This window comes from Emydura macquarii, unplaced genomic scaffold, assembly GCF_026122565.2.
Source record: "Emydura macquarii macquarii isolate MOO-44397 ecotype Brisbane River unplaced genomic scaffold, CSIRO-AGI_Emac_v2 contig_691, whole genome shotgun sequence".
Classification (NCBI taxonomy): domain Eukaryota; kingdom Metazoa; phylum Chordata; order Testudines; family Chelidae; genus Emydura; species Emydura macquarii.
Window position 1 is genome coordinate 10,713,784 of NW_027130828.1, and position 24,070 is coordinate 10,737,853.

At 38.2% G+C, this 24,070-nt stretch overlaps 1 protein-coding gene across 18 annotated transcripts in view; it reads left to right on the top strand.

The window, feature by feature from the left end:
• Nucleotides 1-24,070, top strand: part of FNBP1 (formin binding protein 1) — a 134,936-nt gene that overhangs the window by 17,606 nt on the left and 93,260 nt on the right. For all 18 annotated transcript variants that reach the window (XM_067541972.1, XM_067541973.1, XM_067541978.1 and 15 more), the window contains exon 2: nucleotides 14,655-14,770. In XM_067541972.1, coding sequence (XP_067398073.1) covers nucleotides 14,655-14,770 — 116 coding nt within the window. The remainder of the gene's footprint in view (nucleotides 1-14,654; nucleotides 14,771-24,070) is intronic.

A 24,070-nucleotide genomic window follows, 5' to 3' on the forward strand; every position in this document is an offset into this window, starting at 1 on the left:
TAATGCTGAAAGTACCATATGGCTATCTTGTCACAATAAAATGGCTGACTTTGACCTTAATCGGCAGGGTTTGTGTTGTGGATTTGGGGTTTTTTTTTTTTTTTTTTTCCTTTTAAACAGATTTCCTATAAATCTGATTTTGGTTTTGTAGTTAAAAGAAACTTTACTACACTTCATTGGAGGGATGTACTTTCCAAAAGGGGAAATAAACCCCTAACCTTTCTCCCTGAATGAAAAATGTGGCTTAAACCTGATCTTTGCAATCCATGTTCACATTGAGTAGACTCTTACTCTACTCAGTCTACGAGTAGACTCTTACTCGTCCTTGTAGAGTAAGAGTCTTTAGGCGATAAACTTCTCAACCTGAGTGAAAATCACCCCCTGTTGGATGGTTCGCAAATGGGCTATGCAGCATTAAGGTGCCACCTATTATAACTGTTACTGTTTTTATTATTATTATAGTGGTAGCACCTAGAGGCCCCAGACTCTTACCGTCCCTACTCCAAAGAGCTTACAATTGAATGAAAAGACAAAAGACAATGGGTGGATGCGATACATGCATGGGGGAAACAGTTACTGAATGAGATGAAATTGGCACACGGTCTTCATACGTTTCATCTCCATTCCATGAGAGCTCCGGCATTGGAAAAACAGGGTACTGTTGTGTATACTATTCTCATGAACGTCCTGACCTGACTGTCATAACAGTCTCAAACTGGGGAAGAATGGCTCTGGTAAGGCAAAGTATCAGTTAGTAAAATTGATTTCCCTCCCAAAAGGGCATCCATTTTACTGTAATTTTAAAATTAAAATCAATATACTGTGATGATAGAGAGACTATTTTGGGAATATAACAGGATATCTTTGCTTAATGCTGTTAAAATCCATATTCTTGACAAGCTTTTTTTCAAAGAATTATTTACCCTATATACAAATTAATTCCCCATCAAGTAAATTGCCAGAAATACTAAGCATATAACAGCATCAATATTTAATGGCATCTGCTAAAACCCTCCAGGGCTAGACTTTCAAAGTAGCATGTGGCTAATGTGCTTGCAACTCTGATAGAGATATTAGGATTTGTATATGCACCTTCCATGCAAGGATTTGATTACTTACTCCTTAAAGGCTCAGACATGAATTGACCTACTTTCTAATGCAGAAGAATACAGGGGTGTAAGGAGTCAGTTTCTGGGATACCTGCATTGTGGATATATGGGGGTAGGACAGCCCTTTCAGGGATGCTAGTCCCATCTCCTGTTCAGGTGAGCCAGAGTTGGGATGAGCCCTGGCTCTGGTCCTCAGCACACTGGCCCTCATAGCTGAGCCAGTGTGGAGGTGGAGATAATCTGAAAGAAGGGCTGGTAAAGCTTACTTTCTCCATGGAGTGAGATGGAAGTAGAGACTGATTGGGACAATGAATTACACTTTATACCACTGCTCCTAACCCATGGTACTATATGTTGCAATGTGCCAGTCTAGCTCTAAAATGTTCGTATTATCCTCTTCACTAAATTAACTAATTTGCACTTAATATTTAACCATCATTATAATTACACTATCAGTGGTTACACTGAATAGCAATCTGCTGGAAAGTGGATTGTAAAAGATTTGCATCTAGTTTACAGGCACTGTTTATGCTAAACAGACATTTAGAGTACTCACTTGCCCTTATGAATTTGTTACTTTCTGGAAATGAAGCAAATGTCTGTTAGATTTCCTCCCACATCACTGGTTGGAAAAGAGCAACTATATTTGCCATTGTTTTTGGTACTTCACATATGTTTTTCTATAATAGAAGAACATAAGGCAACACACAGAGAATCAGTTTTCTCTCTCGTGTATGAAATGCATGGGTTGTGTTGTGAAGGGCTTATGATTAGATCTTATTAGAAAAGTAGAAACAATGAATGCGTAGCTATTTGGTTCTGTTCATGGAATTGCATTAAGAACAGAACTTCCTGCATCACACATACTATGCACATCATTAGACACACTGGGGTGCTGTGATTTAGACTATTATCTGCTAAACAGTCCTAGCAAAACAATAAATAAAATTAAAATATATTTTAACATATTTTAACATGAGGAAGTAACATAATATGCTATAACTACTAATTCAAAACTTGAATCCACACCTTCATCAGTTTTATTATGAAACTGTGTAATCAATTAACCCTAGTTTATGTTGATCTTCTAATTAATAACATTATTGTTACATGGTGGTCTTCTGTGTATGTTTTAATTTTTTTAAAGGAAAATTTTTGTCATTGTTCTAGCGATCAGTCCAAAGTACAGCAAGCTGCTTTATGCTTGAGCAACTGTGGCACCTTCTCAGAATAGTTCTTTGGCGCCTGAGATCTTTCTCTGCCTGTTAACACATTCAGAACACAGTGCAAGCAGCTTAAGGATCTGAATGAGATTGCTCACCAAATGAATTGGTGTAGCATATTAATTTGCTAGCATTTCTTAGTTGTCTTAAATATTATCAAAGTCTGTAGTGTTATTAAATAGCAGCAATATTTTTTATTTTAAATTCTTCAAGAGAGTTTTAAATACCTGTTCGTCAAAGCTCATTGGCCAGCTTTATAAACCACTTCCAGACCTATGGATGAAAGGTGCTATATATCCACAGCCCAATGAAGTCAATGAGAGTTTTTCCTATTAGAAAGTTTAATGGGCTTTGGACTGGACCCTCTGTGTGCTATATGTAGTGTTATAATTATTTGATTATTTATTTAATGTGTTTCTGATACTCCTCTAGTCTTGGTATCTAAGCACCAACTTATGCAATTATGTACTCTTATTGTAATATGCATGTACCATATCCAATCCTAGTAGACAGTCTGAGGAGTCATACGTATTGAGCATGTAGATCCCTTTTCAGTCAGGTAGGTTAATCCTGTGTAAGTGTAGTTCAGTCTGAACAACACAGGGTTTTAATGTGACTTAAATGGACAATATTAAAAAAACCCAGGCATGAATAGATTATTTTTTAAACTTTTGTATAAGGTAAGATTCAAGGAAATGTTTGTTTTTATTGATGGCCTAGACCAGTATGACTTAATGGAAAGCTGGCTGGGTGGGTAAAGCATAGATTTGTTGTTCCTGCCTAATTGTGTGAGGACTGAAATAAGAATGTTATGATGATGCAGTAGCAGTCAACATTCTGCTCAGAATTGGGAAGTTGATACAAATCTACCAGAGATGCACAATAAGATCAGAGTTATACCAACACTGAATGCTTTTTAGAATCCTACCCTAAATCTGTGTGACAGAGAGGAGTGATAAAGTGGTCAGAGCACAAGGCTGGAATTGTGCAATCCAGTATTCTCTCTGATGCTTGCTGAGACTTTTGGCAAATCAATTAACCATTCTTCTTCTTTTTCTTTTTCTGCAAAATGGGGATATTTAGTGACCTGCCTATTCAGTGTTATGAGTATTTAATGTTTGTACCAATATTCTGAAGGCATAAAATGTCCTATCAGTGCACTGAAATTATTATTATTATTATTGTGTATGTTACAATGCGAAACGTTCACATGCCTTCTTTAAATCTGAGAGGATTTAAAGATTTATTGCAAGACAATACTAGCAATGGCAAGCAAACTGAATAATCCTTCCTGTGCAGCTAAACTTGCTTATCCAGAGTACTAGTATAAAGTGGCAGGGGTTAGGATCCATTACCTATACATTCTTTCTCAATGTATTATCTGCTCAATATGATTTGATGTAGTGTATTTGTAATACTAAGATTCCCAGATCTTGCTATCTTGGTCAAAAGAGAGTTTCACAGTTGAATTGCTCCCATAAAACACCTTGATTATTTTACTTTTAGGCTAGAAGTATTACAAGGGTAAAGGGTTTGCAGAGTATGCTGGTGCCCAGCACTAGCTTCCCTTTATTTTCTAGGTGGAATAATTTTTTGTTTTAACACACTGGACTTGGATTCTGGAGATCTGGGTTCAATTCCTGGCTTTGCCACAGGTCACTTAACCTCTCGGTGCCTCAGTTCCACACTGCTTGTCTATTTAAATTTTGAATACAATTTGCTGGATACAAATGATGGTGATCTATGTGCTATAGTTCAGTTCCTCTCATTGGTCAAGTAAATTAACACTCCAAACCTTTAGATTACTTAGCAGTCTGGACAATCATACTGTAAAATCTACTTCTTTAATCATTTGGATACCATGTCTGGAGTACAGGAAACAATTGTTTTTCATCCTCACGTTGTGGAAGCTGATAGCAAGTGACCTCTCCTTATTTCTGCTTGCATGACTTTTCATTTAAGCATGATGGGTTTAGACTGACGTGTTTCTCTTCAGATTCTCGTAATTTCTTAGCTCTCTAAGAAAATCTCATGTACCATTGAACAAGTAGATAGAATAACTTTGATAATCCTATAGAGCTTTGCAGCCCTGCTATCCTTGGTGGAAACTGCTTCCTTTGCCAACATGAACCTTGTGTGTGGGAACTTTCTTTTGTACTGTATTGTGTATCTTAATTGATGTTTAGTAATTTGCCTCAGATTAAATTATTCATAGTCTTTACTGAACAAATGCTTTGTGTGCTTTTGTTGGGTCAGCATTTTGTGCAAATATTTTCCCTTTATTTTCCACCTACTTTGATGCATTCATTTATTTTTGCTGGGCTCTTGTTCCTGAGAGCTGAGAGAGGCTTCTGTTGTGGAAAATCTACTGTAGCTTGAGAGAGAGTCTAAAAAGAGATTTATTGGTTAAGAAAAATGTTATTGCCTTCTTCAAATTTAGACTCTCAGTGCAGCAAACAAAAGATGCTAAGGGCTGAGTTCTGCCTTCATGCACATGCGTGCCCACTGAAATCAACTGGAGCACAGTTTGGCCCAAAGTAAGTTATGTACATGTAGTCCCAGCTGCAAATACTGAACTTGATTCTGCTGTCCATACTTACTCCAAAGGCCAGTTATCATTCTTGGGTTTATAGAAACAGAGTTGAACAGAACATTTGCTTATAAAGCAGAAATGTCTGAATTGTAAAAAGTCTGTGTGGGACAAGCTGCTGATGATGTGCAAGAGTGTTGGGTGCAGCTGCAGGTTCTGAAGGTCATCCATTTTAGAAGGCTGGGTTCTGGACTGCAAGGAGTAGCAGGCTGCAGTCAACACCAGGATCAGTTTGCTGTTGTGTTAGAGTTATGCAGTGTTTAAATACAAGTTCTCTGTGCCTCTGAAAGGACAGTTTTACAGGGTCATCTTAGCTGTTACCATGCTACACGTTGTGGCCATTCAGAACTTAACAAGGATGACAAGGATAGGACCTAAAGCCTCTTCCTTTAAATGCACTGGCTTATCACTTGAGCTATTGTGGACTCTCCATTAACAGCTAGCAATATAGAGTCTATGACAGATAGCTCAGCAGTTCTAAATTCATCCTGGGGAGGACAGTGATGTGAATACATACTAGCTGGAATAGAACAATATTTATGCTGATCATTTCAGTTTCACTCTGTAGTACTTATACTACCAATGATTTGGGATACTTTGTAAAAGATTAGAAAACTGTTTGAAGTGATGTTAGGTACACATGTTGGTTGAAATTTGAAAGCTTTAAAAAGAATTTGGCCACACAACTCCCACTGAAATGAATAGGATCTGTGTGGCAAAATCCCATAGTTAGCTTTGAAAATTTAAATCCTTTTTACTGCTTTGTTTAACCACTTGCCTATTAAAAAATTTTAGAAGTAGACTAAAATTAATCTTTTTATTTATTTTGTCAATGTGTTTCAGAATAAGACATATGAACAGATAACACCAAAATAAGAAAGTCTTGCAGTTTCAAAATTTCTTATCAAAATTTGAAAAATGTACTTAAATTGGGGAAGACAGTCTTTTTGTTCTGTTTGTATAATGCCTAGCACAATGTTGTCCTGGACCATGACTTGGGCTCCTAAATGCTGTGATAGAACAAATAATGATTATTCTACGCCTTTCTGTTTTCTCATTTAAGTTGAAAATGTGCCCGTACTGGCAGATTCTTAAAACATTGTACACATGGAATTACTCTGTCTGTCAAAAAGGACAGCATCATCCTATGTGTAGGAGTAGGTTCCTGATCCATATGTGTATCTTTATTAAAGTGGTTTTGGAAGTATGTCTCTAAGGTAATAGATTTGCTTAACAATCAAAACTGGAGCACCAGGTCTAATAACTGGATTATAAATGGAATGTAAAAACTTCAGGCATAGAAAGAATCTTGTTTGGTCCCGAATAACGTGGCCCGTAAAAAAAGCTAAGCCTGTATTTGGAATGTGGTTGGAATTCAAGACACTACCCTTAAGGAAAGTTTTTTGCAGCTCCTTCTGTATAAGGATTGGCTCCACTTTATATCAGCTGGTAACAGACTTGTATCCACGTATTCTAGGGGAAAAAAGATTTAAAAAATCAGCTTTAGAGAATTTTACTTTGGAGTTGGATGTCAGAAAATTACTTTGGGTATGCATAACAGAAAACATATCTTTGACTGTTCTTTTATGGTTATTGATAAGAAACACTTTCCCCTAAATGCATTTCATGGTTCCAGGTGAATTCTCAGACTGTTGTGCTAAGCAAAACCATGTTGGCTTTATTTTATTATAATATCTTACGTTTATGTATCATCCTTCATCCCAAACTACTACATAAGCATCATCTCAACACACCATACCTGAGATAAAGAACAGCAACCAATTCCCAGCACACTGCACAACAATAGAAGGAGGACAGTTCGAGCACAGAAAACCAGGGCAATCCCCTATTCCTTTTATAAAAATAAAATAAAGTTTCATGGGTTCTTTTATGTCCACAAAGCGTAGGCAAGATCTTTTGATTTTTTTAAGGCCTCATTTGAAAGAGTCCTATAGTTCACAGTCCTATAGTGAAGTACCTTGTACACGTTTTATTTAAGTTAGAAGGCTGAGTCACCTTTTGGCAAGATCTGAAATATTGGGGCCAACTGTTTTTGCTTATTGCAAACCTGGGTCTTAGAACACCAATCTATTCCTAAATAGCACTCTTTAACACATGCCTACATTTTAACATTTTATTCACTCATTATATCCTTAACATTCTTAACTGCTTTGTAAAGAAAGGAACTTCTTTTTTCATTGATTTTTAGATAATTTAGATATAGTTTTAGATATAATTTAGATATATTTTCAAATATATACAACAAAAGCCTCCCTGCTTCTTAAAATCTCCTTAGTTTTGAATCGTGCTTTTAATGTCCATCTAAAATTAAACAGCCTATACCAGTACATTGTTGTCTGACCCAGTTTGGGGGTAGTCTGTTTTCTAACCCTATTGCAGTGTGGATAGGCCAATACCATTATAAAATTGTGGTAGGGAATCATATTACAGTTTATGTAACTGGCAAAGTTATGGTTTATCACAGAAGCCTAATGATGACAAATTAAGGCCCCAATCCTGCATGGGCTCTTGATGGGCACAAATATTAACTATTTCAATGCTGATCAAAGCACTCTTGAAAGAAGATCTTACACTCATCTCCACAGACTGCTGTGAGCAGCATCTTCACTTGGCATCCATCAGGAGTCAATCTTGGATTAAAGCCAGAATTTGGGAGAGTACCTCTGTGATGGGGATCCCTGGAGTACAACCTGGAATGGTGAGACCGCTGTGTTCCCTTAACTGTCCAGCCTGAGCTGTCTCTCACAATGCTATTGACAAGCAGCAAACCCCTCCGGGCACTGCGATCACTCAGTCTTCAGCATGGGGTTCTCAATCCAATCATATCTTTAGGGCTTTGGTACTCCAAGATCTGTTGAGGTAAAGATGTAGGGGGATTCTGCATATTGGCTAGCTTCTGTGGAGCAATCTCCCAACCCCAGGACTGTACATATGCAAAAAATCTATCTTCCCTCTGTGATCCCCACTGCTAGCACTGTAACCTTCCCCGCCCCCTTTTTCTGGAGAGTTATGATTTGTGCTGTCTGGGTTAAGAGTGTTTTTGCTCTTTGGTCAGATGCATCTTTTCCCAGCAGCTCTCACTCAGCTGTTGTCTGTGTCTTACCAGCCCAGAGGAAGACCCTCTGCTAGCAGGGTCATTTGCATGCTCATAGGCAACTGCTTCCTGTAAGTTTCCTAGGCTCAACTTCTTGGCTATTACTGTGGGAGCTGCATCTTTACTTAAAGAGACAGTTACTGTCCACAAGCATGTAAAGACTGGTGTCCTGTTAAATTGGGTCTTGGATTGGGATACCTCCATCACCTCTTTTTCTGTCCCAGAAAAGTTAGCTGTGTGACTGCTTCCCTCTGAAAGGTCATTTACACAGTTGTGTGTCTCAACCTCCCTTTGTTGCAGAGGAATCAGAGACTTTCTCCCTTTCCTTCACCAGTTTCTGGGACTTTTCCCTATCTCTCTGGGATCCCAGCATAATATTCCTTCTTGCTGCAGGTAACAACTTAATAACCTGAGCTAGATGGAAAAAAATCATTCCCAACCTCCATTTACTTTTTCACAATCAGTCCAATATTAGGTAGATTGACAGTGTTGATATCTTTGCAGTATTGTAGCCATGCTGGTCCTGAGATAATAGAAAGTCAAAAAAATGGTGAGGTAATATCTTTTATTCGTGAAAGAGACAAGCTTTCGAGCTACACAGTTCTTCTGCAGGTATCACACACTTTGTAAGAGGCCATTCAAGGTGAAGTAGCCAGTTAAACCTCTGCAGCCATAGGACAAAAAAGGGAGGTTAATGGATGACAGATTGTTATAATAAATCATAAACCCAGTGTCTTTATTATTTTTAATGTCATCTAGCAAAGTCATGAATTTAAGCTCCCAGGCTCATCTTTTGAAAGTAATGTGCAGGTTTCCTTGGAGGATCAGACCTGAGCGGTCAGATGTGGAGTGATTGTTTCGCGAAAAGTGTTTGCCCATGGGTACTATGGTGTTTGTCTTTTATCAGTTATCTGTGTGAGTTCATTCGAGAGCATGTTGATATGGACTGAAATACCCATAAGCTGTTTCTTTAATCCCAAAACCTTAACTGATGTTGAAAATCTTTATTTTCCTTTATTGTTCAAAAAACATTGCAGTGTGCTTTTTGTTTTCTTTGCCTCATTTCTTTGTTCTGTACTATTGCTTATGGCTTCTTTCCTTATTCCTAAGGTGCTTTGCTGTGCTAGTGAATCTGTTTTTTTAACACTGGAGTAGTGACTAGAGGAATGTCTGTACTGTAGTCCAGGGTGTGATTACTACCCAGGTAGACATACCAATGCTAGCATTGCTAAAAATAGCACTATAGATCCAGCAACAAGGGTCCTCGGTGGGCTTGTACAGCGAGAGCTGAAGCCCCGACTACACCTACACTGCTATTTTTACTAATATGTGCATGACTGTGTCTATCTAGGCTGCAATCACACCTTGGATTGCAGTACAGATTGTTATCTTTTGATCTTTTGCAACTGGCAGTTAGAATAAAATGAGGAAAAACAAGCACACATGACTGTTCCTGGGCTGAGCATTGCCAGAATAAAAAGCTTGCAGCAGAGCTGTGAAAAAAATGCGTGGGCTTGAAGTTATTTTGGGGCTATGATAAAAACACTGTAAAAGAATAAATAGAAACAGAAATAAAGTTAGAAACATTCATTGCTGTAGGGCTGAAGTTTTCAAAGCTGCCTAAGGGATTTAGATGCCCAGTTCCCATTAAAGTTAATGATTAAAGGTCTTTTCTTTCCTCCTTTGAGCTTTTCTCTTCTTGTTGTGGTAATGATGATCTGCATTGCTAGGCACTTCATAGAACAAGTACAAAGACGCAGTCCCTGTTCAGAAGAGCTTATAACCTAAGGCACCAGTTAAACAAGTTTCCACCCACAAGGAGCCACCTATGTCAGCTTGTAGGTTCAGGCCCACAGGTCATAAGCTCTTTGTGGTAGGGATCAGTGGAACTGGGGAAGTCCTGAGGATATAAGAGTTCATCTGCAGGAATCAGTGCCTAATGTTATGCATGTGTGACAAGTAGGGACAATGAGCAGATGGAATGAAATGGGATGAGAAAGGACAAGGGTTACAATAGTATGAGTAGGCAGTTACTGAGTTTAGGTATGTGCACATCCTTATCATTCAATGAAAAGTGCTATCTTTCTTTTAAGCTATTTTTGGCTGACTTCTTGTGGGTGGCATGGAAGAAGTGAGTCTCAAGGAGAGATTTGAATGAGGGAAAGTTTGTGGTTTGTCAGACCAGAGCACAGAAAGGTGTACAAAACCGAATAGAAATGGTGGTGGGTGATGCTGTGATATAGGTATCCTCGTCAATGCATTGTTCAGCTAAAAAATGCTTGCCTGTGGTAAAACAATTTCTAATTCAGAGGAGAGAAAGTGGATTGTATTATTGGAAAACAAGTTTGTGCTCTTTTCATTGCAAACAAACAAACCGGAGGTGACCTTTTTTCCTAATTGTGGTCCTCTGCTATATGATAGTCCCACTGTGCATTATATCCCCTGCACCCTTTCTTTGCTCCGCATTAGTTTTGTGCAGGGATTGTGAAAGATTTCCTTCTTAATAATTTTCAGAGACACAAATGGGAATAAGGCACCCAGCTTCCATTGACTTTTTGTGGGACTTACTGCTCTTCGTGCCTTTGAAAATCTCTATACTTAACATTTCAAAGTTCACAAGATAGACCACACTATAAGTGCTTAAAGTTTTCTGTATGATTGTAATTGTTAATTAACTCCTGGTATTATCATCTTGATGGCTGCTGTTCTGTTTGGAGCAATAGTATTTAAGAGTCTGGAGGAAAGTTAGAAAATAACGATCAAATGTAATAATCATTTTTAAAAGTTAGTGAAATGCATGATAGGAAAGTAGTGGTCTTTCAATGAGTCAGTAAGAGTTTGTTCTGATGATTTAGAATATTTAATGTGAGGTTTCATTAATGAAGTGTGTTGTCACTACTTAGAATCTGAAATTTTAGCCACGATGGTATCTTTCTCTATCGCCCAGACATTTCAGGATTGCTTTCTACCATATGTTCTGCACTCTGTCTTGTTTTAAAATGTCCCAAGTAATAGGACTTCCACCACTCTCCTTTAGGATACCATTCCACATGCTAACAGACCTCAGTTAAAGGCCTGCTGGAGAGCTTTGGTTGCTGCCCCTTTGATGTCACTCAAAAGTATTAGGGGTTCCAACAGCAATTTGAATAAAGAGGCACTACCATCCTGAGTGCAGTCTCTTCATACCACAGGCAGCTGTGCCACTTTCAGTTCTTTGTGTGTGTGTGTGTTCGTGTTCATGTTCCTTCAGGAGGCAGAAAAAAAATCAAGGTCAAGTGAAGATAGGCCCAATTGTGCTGCCAGCAACAGAGACGAATGAGGTCTTGAAGGACAAGTGGTGCTGTGAGAGAAAGGGCTCTAAAAACCTATTCATCCTCATTTGTCCCATCTGTCTATTCAACAAGCTTAGGCTAGGAAGTGGCTCTCAATTAAGACTGATGAGGCACAGGAGCAGAAAAGAACATTTAGCATAGGGAATTTATTTGATCGCAAATTACAGCTTTTAAAAATGTGTAATCCTTAACACTGTGGTGTTTGCAATGGCCCTAGAAGAATTAATTTGAAAAAGGTAGATTTCAGAAGCTACTGGCAACAGTGGCAGCAACTTTATCTGTAACAGTAAGCAGCCAGAATCTGAATGCAGTAAGCAGCAAGAGTTTATCTTGTCTTCATTCTTGTTCTTGGAGCTCAGTGCTTGCAACTGTTCTGGCCACAACTCAAACCACTGACCATTATCTCTGCTGCTTTTGCATGTATAAAGTTAGCATTTTCTTAACACTTCTAGTATCTTTCATTTTCAGACAGCTGCCTGCACTGCAGCATTTCAATCCCTCATTTGCGCTGTACACCATGGAGTTCTCTTTCCCTAAACTCGATTTGGGCAGGCAACTCAAACAGCAGAGCAGACTAATTCACCAGACAGATCCATCCACAAGGAGTTATCATCAGGTTTTTCATATTCTGGTCTAAATGGTATTCTAAAAATAGGGTGTTTAACAAATTGATTAGGCTGCAAGGAGATCACCTTCCGACGGTGAACTTGCTGTATCTTTGTGAGTGTTCAGCACATTTTGCCGTTTTTTAAAAGGGTAATATCTCCTTGAAATGTGCCCCTGATAGGGGAAATATGATTCCTCCTCTTTGAAAAGGGTACAAGAGGTACGGTTGGATGCTAAGCTTTGCTCTTAATATAGTATACCCAATGAGAGTGCTGTGACTTTCATAAAAAGAGATTGGAAAGAGGCTCTCCCGCCTCGAAATTCTCGTCCAAAAAGTTTGAGACTGAATGTAAATGCATGGGTGACAGGCTGTCTCTGTGACATATTGTTTAGATTTATTTAGTAATGGTCTAGCTCGTAGAACAGTATTCAATGTGATAGTTCAGAGTGCTCTTGGGCAAAAACTTTAAAGACAGACAATAGGCCAAGTTGTGCTCTCTAGTACACCTGTGCAATCCCATTGATTTTTGATAGAGCTTATATCATTGCAAGTGTGAGGAAGAGGTGGCTCTTTGTGTTGAAATTACACCTCTGCTCTTTCTGACCTAGATTGCCTCTCTCTGGGGAGAGGTGAGGTCTGTTAATCTATCCATTCCATCTCTTTGTATTGTCTTTAGCTTTGGAGCCTCCTGAAATGAGGGGTTGTTTACAGACAAACTTGCACCAGTTCAGGTAACTTCTGCCTTTCATACCGCTGCATAAATGCTGGTATTTTGGTTTAATGGTGGCTTATTTTGGTTGAAGTGTGCCTTATTTCAATTTAATGTCTGTTCCTAATTAACTTAAACTAAACTGAAATAAGCATCCTTGAAACCTTTTGCTCCTGTTTAACTAAATCAGTTTAAAATTGCACCTTAAATTAAGCCAGTGCAACTCTGCATGTAGACAAGCTCTAAGCATGAAAATAGATGGGTCCTGTACCTTATATTAGCTAGCTACTTTATAAAATTCTGTATATTACCCTTTTTTGACCTGATTCAAATCTCTGTCAAGGGGCCCAGCCAAGAATGGAGCAATAAGGTTAGCAAGCAGTGTAGCAGCTTCCGTTATGCAAGACTGACTTACTATACACTAGAGAGATCTAGAGAGATCTGTACTTATGTCAAGAGAGTTTATATTTTGATTGATATATGTTACACTGTACCAAATGTAGTCTGCTTAGAAGCAACATATTCGTGCACTAGAGTAGACTTTGTGGGAGTGCTGTCTGTTTTCCTGTTCTACTAATCAAAGGAAATGGGCGGGTGGGGGGTGGTTTCAGTCTGTTTTTCTGATGTTCGCTGATGGTTTTACAAACCGAAAGTTGTACAGCGCCAAATCTTCAGCAGGTGTAAATTATCGTAGCTTCGTTGACTTTAGTGGAGTAACATCAGTTTATACTAGGTGAGAATCTGGCCTCAAACCTATTTATGCATATAGCTTTCATAATATATGAAACTAAGATGTTGGGAATAGCAGAGTTTGTAAGCTAGCGAAGGTACCAGGAGGGTACTAAGGATTTAATTTTTTCTTTTTTCTCATTAATGTGTTCATTCCCTACCTACTCCATTTTTGGCAAGCTGGCACTATCACACCCTACCTCTCAGCTAGTAACATAATTGAGATACTCACCCTGTCACAGCCTGCATTCTGATATACTGGAGGAAATGAGGCTTGTGTTAGATTTTGTGTTGCGAATCATATTTTAAGAAGGCTAGATCTGTTAAGCTTAGGCTTGCATGTTGTGTTAGTGCAGTGAAATTAAATAGTGACTACATAACATCCGAGAGCTAGAACTTGAAAAGCTAAGATCTTTTTGTATTAGCTCTTTAGAGACAAGGAAGAACTCTGTATTATAAGATTTGATAATTAATCTGAATGTAGTGTTGTCTAATCTCTTGGTATCTGGGAAACTTCAAACTGACATATGGAATGCTCTTCAATGCAGAAGACTTACTGAAAACGTATGATTTTGGGGACAGCAATATTTAAAGACAAAAATAGCATCTGTATTTAAATGTGGATTTGCAAGAAGGATCACTGTAAACAGAGCTAAAATCAGTTTTTGGCATATTAGTTGTTTGTGTGTTTTCTATTTTATAAGTAAACATGAAGGTCTATGGGAAGTCAACTCTGTTCTGTAGAAAATTATTCCATAAATGTCAATTATTTAAAGGAAAATCTTGAAGAATGGCTCCACAAAGTTTCAGTTGACACTTATGATGTGTTATCAACATGAGAAAAACAGTTGAGGTGTTAATTAAGAATGGATCTCTGAATTTGTGGGTCTTTTAGCAGTTATCTATAGTGATATGATTAACGAAGTCCTAAAGCACAACATTGTACACCTCTGTTCAAGCATTTCTTGGTGCTCAGAAACTGTTTGTCACATGACAAGCCCAACTTTCGGAAATGAATATGTTACATAAAGCAGCACTTAAGAGAAATTACTGTCTTGGCCTCTCTTGAACTGAACTTGGCTAGGCTGATAAAAACCTGCGCTACAAAAAAAGTCTGACTGTAATCATGGAAAATATTAGCAATACTTTCTCTGTAGTGATGTGTCCTTTTTGGGATTGTTGTTTTTTTAAATTATCTCCAGACTCAGTGAGATTAAACTATCTATTTGCTTCACTGCAGGATCAGTTTGACAATTTAGAAAAACACACGCAATGGGGAATTGATGTTCTCGAAAAATACATCAAGTTTGTAAAAGAAAGAACGGAGATTGAAATCAGCTATGCAAAACAACTTAGGTAAGTTGATGTCTTCATTTCAGAAAGACATGAGTAATGTGGTGGGTGCAGTTAGCCATAAAATAATAAAGTGTTTTTGAGTGGCACCTATTAGCTCTTATGTACATATCTAGTTTACTTTCCCCTTTCCTTAGATCTCCATTTGGTTGGCTTATAAGAATCCTGTTTTAGCAGGCAGAATGGGTTGCTTAAACAATAGAAAACAAAAGCTCACACATTTGGAAAGCATTAGCACAAATTCCTCAGACAAGTAAGTGTGTTTGTGTACGGGTGGCAAAGTAGCATCCCTAGTTTACTGATGGTTTGCAGATTAACTGCAAGGCTGTTAATGAAACTTTGTATATGATAGTAGAGAGAGGTTGGGAAATGTGTGTACAGGGTGGTGAGAGTTCTGCCTTGAGGCTGAATCAAGGCTTTGATTTGAATTCAGCTGCTTGGATATCTCATTCGCAGTCCATGTGACGTTTAAGCCTAAAAGGGCAGCAGTATTGTGAATGCAGTTTGAATGATGGAACTCATAGAAAAATCTCATGAGAACTTCCAGTTTATTGGTCAAAATCTCATGAGAACAGCCTTTCTGCTTGAGTAACTGGAACCAGAAAATAAGGTCTTGCCTATTTAAAATCTACACTGAACCTAGAGATTCAGATCCAAACTCTTCCCTACTCCCCAAAATTCAAAAGGATTCAAGTATGAGACTCTGGTTTTGGCCTATCTCTAAAACAAGGCATAATATCCGTAAACAGCTTCGGAGATTTGTGGTGTTTTTGCTAAATAGCTGTGCTTGAGAAGGAAGGGTAATGACCTTTTCATATCTGTATGACTTGTCATACACAAGGACTTATAATTGTATAATGAGCTGGTGTCTTGATAAAGCCCATCATTTGTGACTATCCTGTACTTCTGTTGCTGAAGAAGGATGTTCTCTTCCCCTCAGGTGGATTGATTTAAATCAATGCAATTTAAATAACCAATTTCTATGATGATTTAAATCAACAAGTAGGAAACCTTGATTTAAATAAATTTTAATTGTGTTTTGCATTTATATTTTTCAGTTATTTTCCTAAAGAAAGGCTGATTCTCATTGATTGGTAGCCATTAACACAAGTTGATTTGAAAATAAATGTAGTCTTTACATTAAATTTGGTATTTCTTTTTGCTAACCAGGAGGATACACTATGTCTATACACATTTAAACAATTATTTAGCTTAACTTACATTTATTTGATTCTTATTTCTTATATATTTTATTAAGTTAGAAAATGGTGAATGATGCATTTCTTATTTTCTAGATAATTAATTTTGTACTTGTGATTTGTGTTGAGCTGCATTTGAATGGAAATTCAGATAAATTAAAATGTACAAAACCACCATTTTTAATGTTTTTATTTAATAAAAACAACGTTAAATGTGCTGGATACATAAGAAAAAAGTTTATCAGAAATGTTTTGAATTGAAAACTGACCTGTTAAACAAAGGAATATTATCTGTAGTTCATGAATTGAACTGATTTTCTAGTAACCAAGTCCTTCAACGTTTTAGAACTAGTGGAATCTCATCCTCTCATACGTAGCTTTTCTTCATAGATTGAGAAAGAAAAACAAGCTTCCCTGCTTTTTCAGCTCTCAGTTGGTTTTGTAACTTTGAGTGAACATTGAACTAAACTAGCTGAATAAACTGAAATGAAGAAAATATTCTCTCTGCACCTGCAGGAGAAGTTATTGTTATCAAAGGCTGGTTTAACACGTCAGCAAACTCTGGTACCAACACTTTGCCCGTGACTTCCACCAGTTCAGTGGTCTAACTTTCTTTAAAACTTGGTAGCAAACATATACTGCTTAATGTTGGTTTTTTATTTAAATTAATTATTTTGATATAATAAGTTTAGGCCTTAAAGTAGGTTGTCATAACTTGACATTTAATTTTATATAGGTTTATTTTTTCAAATCTAATTTAATTTTTTTTAAAAATGAGATTTTAAAATTAATTCAATTTTTAAAATAATCTATTCTTAACCACCCTGCTTTCCTAGGGGACTACCCAAAAGATTCCCAAGGGGTTTCTGGTATAGACAGGCAGGAAAGTGAGAATGAGAGAGCTGAACTGTCAGGATCCTGGGGAGATGAAAGAGACTGGATCAAACAGTCTGGGTTAGGTGGATGAAAGTGTGACTGGAGTGCAAGGGGCTAGAAAGCAGATCAACTGTGTGGTCTGATCTTTACCTATCTCCTTATAAAGGGTCAGATCCTGATCCTATTGAAATCAATAGGCATTTTACTATTTAATTCTTTAGGATGAGGATTTGTCTAAAGAGACTAATTAAGAACATTAAACAATATTATTATTTAGAGAGGGGAGGGGATGGTCTTGTGGTAAAGATACCCTGGGACTCAGAACACCTGAGTTCAATTTCTGGCTCTGCCACATACTTCCAGCATGACCTTGAACGAGTCACATTTGAGCCATTTTTTTTTTTTTGGTGATAAATCTGAGGAACTATACCAGATTAAGTTGTCAATAGAGGAGGGTTTGGAACAAATTGATAAATTAAACAGTAATAAGTCAGCAGGACCAGATGGTATTCATCCAAGAGTTCTGAAGGATCTCAAATATAAAATTGCAGAACTACTAATTATTGCTTAAATCAGCCTCTGTACCATATGGCTGGAGGATAGCTAATGTAATGCCTTTTTTAAAAAAAAAAAAAAAAAAAGTTCCAGAGGCAATCCTGAAAATTACAGGCCAGTAAGCCTAACATAAGTAGTAGGTTGGTAAGCCTAACTATAGTAAAGAACATAATTATCAGACACAATAAATAAACACAATGTGTTGGAAGAGTCAACGCAGCTTTTGTAAGGGAAATCATGTCTCACCAATTTATTAGAATTCTTTGAGGGAGTCAACAAGTATATGTACAAGGATGATTTAGTCTATATAGTGTACTTGAACTTTCAGAAAGCCTTTGACAAGGTCCCTCACCAAAGAGTTTTAAGTAAAATAAGCAGTAGTTGGAACAGAGGGAAGGTCCTCTCATGGATCAGTAACTAGTTAAAAGATAGGATATAAAGAGTAGGAATAAATGGTCAGTTTTCACAATGGAGAGCCCTCCAAGGATCTGTACTGGGACCTTTGCTGTCTAACATATTCATAAATGATCTGGGAAAGGGGATGAACAGTGAGGTGACAAAATTTGCAGACGATATAAAATGACTCGATAGTTAAATCCAAAGCAGACTGCAAAGAGTTACAAAGGGATCTCACCTGACTAGGTGACAAAATGGCAGATGAAATCCAGTGTTGATAAACTCAAAGTAATACACATTGGAAAGAATAATCCCAAGTATACATACTAAATAACGGGTCTAAATTAGCCATTGCCACTCGGGAAAGAGATCTTCGAGTCATCATGGATGGTTGTCTGAAAACATCCGCTCAATGTGCAGCAGCAGTCAAAAAAGCTAACAGAATGTTAAGGGGATAGATAATGAAATAGAAAATATCATAATGCTACAATAAATCCATGGTATGCCCACACCTTGAATACTGCATGTGGTTCTGGTTGCTCCATCTAAAAAAGCCCCCTTAAAATAGGAAAAAAGGAAAAGGTGCAGACAAAGGCAACAGAAACAACTAGGGATATGGAACAGCTTCCATACAAGGAGAGATTAAAAAGTTTGGAAATGTTCAACTTAGAAGAGAGATGACTAAGGGGGGATAGTCTAAGGTCTATAAAATCATGAATGGCATGGAGAAGGTGAATAGGGAAGTGTTATTTACTGCTTCACATAACACATGAACTAGGGGTCACACAATGAAATTAATAGGCAGCAAGTTTAAAACAAGCATAAGGATGTGGAATCCCTTGTTATGGGATGTTGTGAAGGCCAAAAGTATAAGTGGGTTCAAAAGTTTATGGAGGGATAGGTCCATCAGTGGCTATTAGCCACGGTGGTCAGGGATGCAACCCTGTGCTCTGGTTGTCCCTAAACTCTACCTGCCAGAAGCTGGGACTGGATGACAGGGGATGCATCATTCAAAATTGCCCAGAACAGCAGCATTGCTGTCTGAAGCATTGGCACTGGCATCTGTCAGAAGACAAGATACTTGGCTTGATGAATCATTGGTCTGACCCAATATGGTCTTTCTTATGAACTTCCATGTTTCGGTTCCCTATTTGTAAAACAGAAAAGATGATGATGATGCTGCATTTCTGAGCAGTGTTATGAGGATAAATACACTGTGAGGCACTCAAACACTATGCAGTGAGGCCCATATAAGAACCTAGATAATAGATTCAAAAGCAAAATAATAATGTAGACCTGTCACAAGCTGAGAAAATACAGTTCTAGCTGTTCTCACCTATCTTCAGACTGCAATTGCTGTTTAATAAAGCTGCAGTTTGTGACAAACCTTTCTCATTTGTATCTTGTCCATTTAATACAAAAGGACCTCAGGCTATCACTGCAGGTCATAGCCTGTTCCTTCTGATACTGTATCTACGTGCTAATACATGAAATGGGGTTTCATTGAGCTCATACAGTATCTCATTCCCACAAATGTGGGAAGAAATGCTTAACAGCTTCAATTTTTTCAATCCAAAATTTGCATTTTCTATTGTCTCAGTACTCCTGTGACTCTCCTTTAATCTATACTTAATACTTGCCATTGTTATCCAAGTCTCAGCCTCATCATACCATTAACTGTTTTCTAATCTAATTAACTTTTCTTAGAATTATTTTTTCTTTCATTTCATATTTATAATTCTTCAGATATTGATATGTCTTTTGTTTGTAAAATGGTGTCACCAACTTCAGTTCCTTGGTTACTTCAGATGGGCCTTATTATCCACTAGGGATGAAATTCACCTTTGTGCAAATGAGCAACACAAGGTCTGTGCATTGTTTAAGTCCCACTTAAGTGATGCATAGGTGCTTTGCACAAGGGAGAATTTCACCTTCTGTGATTTACTTCTAACTGTTCCTGATTTTAGACCCAAATTCACATCTTGCTCAAACTGATGGCTTTCTTACCATCAGTAAGAGATTGTAAATTATTTATGTCATAAATATTGAATCATTAAACCAAGACTATAGAAAAATGCTAAGATAAATTGATCCAACATCAGTTCTTTCTGCACTGTATTTTTTGCTCTTATTTGGGTCTTGACAGGTTTAATCTGGAAGTTCAAAGGGTATTTTTTACTTACACACACCCAGACCCTCCCTAGATTTCATTTAATAGAGCACCAGCTCAGAGCATCAAAGGGCCAAGGCGTTCAGTTACCACAGATACTAGCTTAGTTTACTGCAGAAATGTATAGATAGCCCTAAGAAAGATACATTTGAAATAGCATTTAAAACACCCTGGAAGTAATGAATGCTCTTGGCCCTGATCCAGCACAACATTGAAGCACATGCCTAACTTTAAACACATGAATAATCCCACTGATTTCAGCAGGGCTGGCCACATTCTTAACTCAGGCTAGCATGCTTCAGCACCTTGCAGGATTGAGCCTTACATGAGAAAACATTTCCCATTGACTGTGTTAGAGCTGTGGTTACGGTTCCCAACTTTCTTTTTTTTTCTTAGTAAAACCAACCAAACAAACAAAACAGCTGACACAATAGGTGGCAAATATTGAAACATGTTTGTTTAATCCAATTGCTAATCCTTGTCATATGCCTTCTAATCCTTTGTATGTGAAAATGTGCTCTGCTTGGTGCTTTTCACACAGCCCTAAGGTGGTTCTGTGAGTTCAGAGGCTGGACAACTGGACACATCAGGTTTAATTAGGCAACATGGTGTTTGAAAATCTAGGAGATAGTGCACTTTTTCATTGGTGAAAATGTCTTCGTAGTATATTTAGTCTTTTGTACACATTTTTCTTATTCCCCATCATCCCTCCTCCCATGAATGAAGAAATTGAGGCTTACTGAGAATTGAGACATACGGGTATTCCAGCAAGCATTCATACAGGATCCCAACGTCACTATAAAATGTACTATAGACATTCATATCTACTTCCCGAATTCTTGCAGTAGTAATATGCTTTGGTTTAAACTGCCACATTTAATATTTAGACTAACAAGGGAGGAGTTTGCTGTTTTAGAGCATCCTTTATTTGGAAGAGGCATAGGAAGGAATAGAGATGCCAATAATGAGGGAGATTCAGGCTGACACCCCCCTCCACCCCCCAATGTGTTCGTGTAAGTGATAAGGAACACAAGGAGGTTCTCCAGCTCTCATTTTGCATCCCTGTGCAGAGGGTGGCCACAACCCCAATTGGGAGCACAGTCCTGCTCCCTCCTTGTGTTTCATGTATGTTAGGTGGCCAAAAGGGATGGAAAGAGGTGGGATGAGGGCGAGGCCACCACTCCTCCACACGGGCAAGTAGAGCTGGCTGGGAATGGAGCAGGGAGTAGGCTGCACCTTTTGAAAGTGGGGGGGACCTACTGTCCAGTGTATGTACCTTGTGAGTCCTCAAGAGAAATTCTGGCTGGCTCAATGCAACACCTTTAGCCCCAAGAGCAAAGATTTGGCCAATACCACTTGTATGCCATTTTACAACCATTAACACTCAACAACCTTGTGAAGCCAGAAAATAATAATATGCTCATTTTACAGTTGGGGCAACAGAGGCAGAGAGAAGTTAACAGAATTGTCCATAGCATGATGGTATTGAGATTAGAATATGGGAAGTCCTTGTACTCCAGCATAGGAATTGTGTATGCTCATTTACTAGGCCATGATGCCTCTCTCTTTCTCTCTCTCTCTCCCCTTTTCCCGTGAACACTTGAACATTGCATGTCACATTATTTAAATGTCATCATACTAGCTAGCACCATGAAGAATATTCACCCTTTGAATCCTCCTCTGCTATTATTCCTGAATTCAGGACAGGCCTTAGAAAATCTGTCATGGACATATCAGTCTTGTCACCTATATTTGCTGTGATGTTTTATCATTATGGCATAAAAGTTGCTGCTAGTAAACTGACCTTGATATTTCCTGAATTTAATTTAACAAATATACCTACATTATCTTGCTGCCAATGACAAGGTGAAAGCTGTATGTGTCATTCAGAGTCTTTGGAGAGGAAAATTTGGCAGGGGAGTTATGTGGGGAAGTATGGTTTTAAAAAGAGCAGGCCACAGTATAGAATAAGGACACCTCCTGAGGTCCTGATGTAGTTTTTACTCTGGCACAACTGTTACCTTCATTGGGAGTTTTGCTTGATTAGGACTATTGGATACTGGCCCACAGCTGTCTGAATAGAATTAATTAAACTCAGGCAGTGTGTCACATATGTGCTGCATTAGGTCCTCAGGGGAAAAGGGGACCTGGATTTACCATCCATCCAAACAGCAGCAGCCCTTTGAAATGAGCTGCAGAGAGGCAGCCGCTGATGTGATCTCTGACTAAAGATGGGATGCTAGGAAATATGGTTGGATTAAGAAAGAATGGGGATATGGGCGAATATGACATTTAGCCCAGACCTGCTTTTTTTGCAGACAGAGATCACTCATTGGGCCAAACTCTTCTCTCATTTACTCAATAACTTTGGTGACTTTAGTGGGTTGACATAGAATCATAGAAGATTAGGGACAGGGGGGACCTCAGGAGGTCATCTAGTCAAAGCAGGACCAACCCCAACTAAATCATCCCAGCCAGGGCTTTGTCAAGCTGGGCCTTAATGATGTAAATGAGAGCAGAATTTGTCCTGCTGACTTTAATGGAAGCTTGTGCATGTAAGAGTTACAGGCTAGATAAGAGAACTTAGATAAAGTGTGCCAAATTTTGCTCTCAAGTTTAGCAATGCACACCTACTGATGTCAAGGGGCCTTATCAGGCGTTCAGGTTTTAAGATTCATTCCATTCAAGTCAGTGGGGATTTTGGCTTAAAATGATGATGTGTCATGGCCCAGAGTTTGGCCCATTGTGTAGGAGTTACAGTAAATTTTCTGTTAATGATAAAGGTATCTCATCCCAGAGTACAGTACTGAAACTGGCACTCTTATCCTTCATCAAATGACCTTCAGGGTATGGATGATAAAATTTCACTCTGCACTTTTTTTCCTGTGTTTTTTTTTTTTTTTTTTTTTGGGGGGGGTTGTTTTTCCCCTCTTATTTTGAAAAGTATAAATTTACAGAAGTTGAACAGATTTGGATTGGTTTGTTTAGCTGCATCTCAACTCTACCCTTAAGTTAAAGTGAAAAGAAGAAAAGAAAATGGGGAAGTAAAAACTAGTTTGATGAAAGAGTATTGCTTTCCTTAAATAATAAAGTTGTCTTTGCAAAAGAGGAAATGGGAAATGCAGACAGTTAGCGAATAAGGAAATGATTACCAAGGAAAGTGAGGAATAGAGAGGTGTTTATTGTGGAAACCACGCTTGCTTAGTGTTGTGAAACTGATATGTGACAATATGAAATGGCAGGTTCCTGTATAAATTGAACTTTGTTTGATTTCAGTACGTTGAAGCCCTGAAAAAATCACCATGGCAGATTTATTTATGAGCCATCTAGTCTGCATTTTTAAAAGATACTCTGTGAGCTGTGCCAGACTGAGAGTAGGGGACAAACATCCATGTTAGAAAGAGAACATAACGCTGAAGCGATAAGCACTGATGAGCTGCACTGAGTGAATGTCTGTCACACAGTATGTTAAACCCTAGATTTGCCATTAGCTAGGGATTTGTAATGCTTGCTTTCTATGAGAGAGCTGCTGAAGCAGGTTACTTTTGGCTTTTCTGTTCCAGACAGGAGCAGTCAAATAGCATAGTAGGATTTTACAAGAGACTGGATAATTTGGTGACCAATAATCATGTATACAATTATATGTTATAAATTGGGGTAATCAGATTTCCTGTTTCTCACTGCATCAGATCACCACAAAGGGTGAGAGGGAATGCCTTCTTAAGCCATTTGTGCAGCATCCAACAGCTGGCCAGTGTTTTTTCACTTTCCATCTAAGCATCAAGCATTGGCCACAGCCAAAGGGGGATTACTAGACTTAATGGGTCACTGGTGGTATCTGGTATAGCAAATCATGTTGTAATATTGATGTGTATTGTATATGTACCGTTGCTCTCTCCTGGATGGAATCAAAACAGCTCAACTGTATGTCGTAGGCCTAATACTGCTAATAGCTGCAGGAAGTTCTCCTTTTGCTCTAGTAGACAAGGCATTTGCTTATGGATCAGGACAATATGAGTTCAGTCTCCATTGCCACCATGAAATTCAGAATGTGCAGCATAGTTACAGCCTTGGTAGCCATGGATTTGTTAGTGTTTGAACATTAGG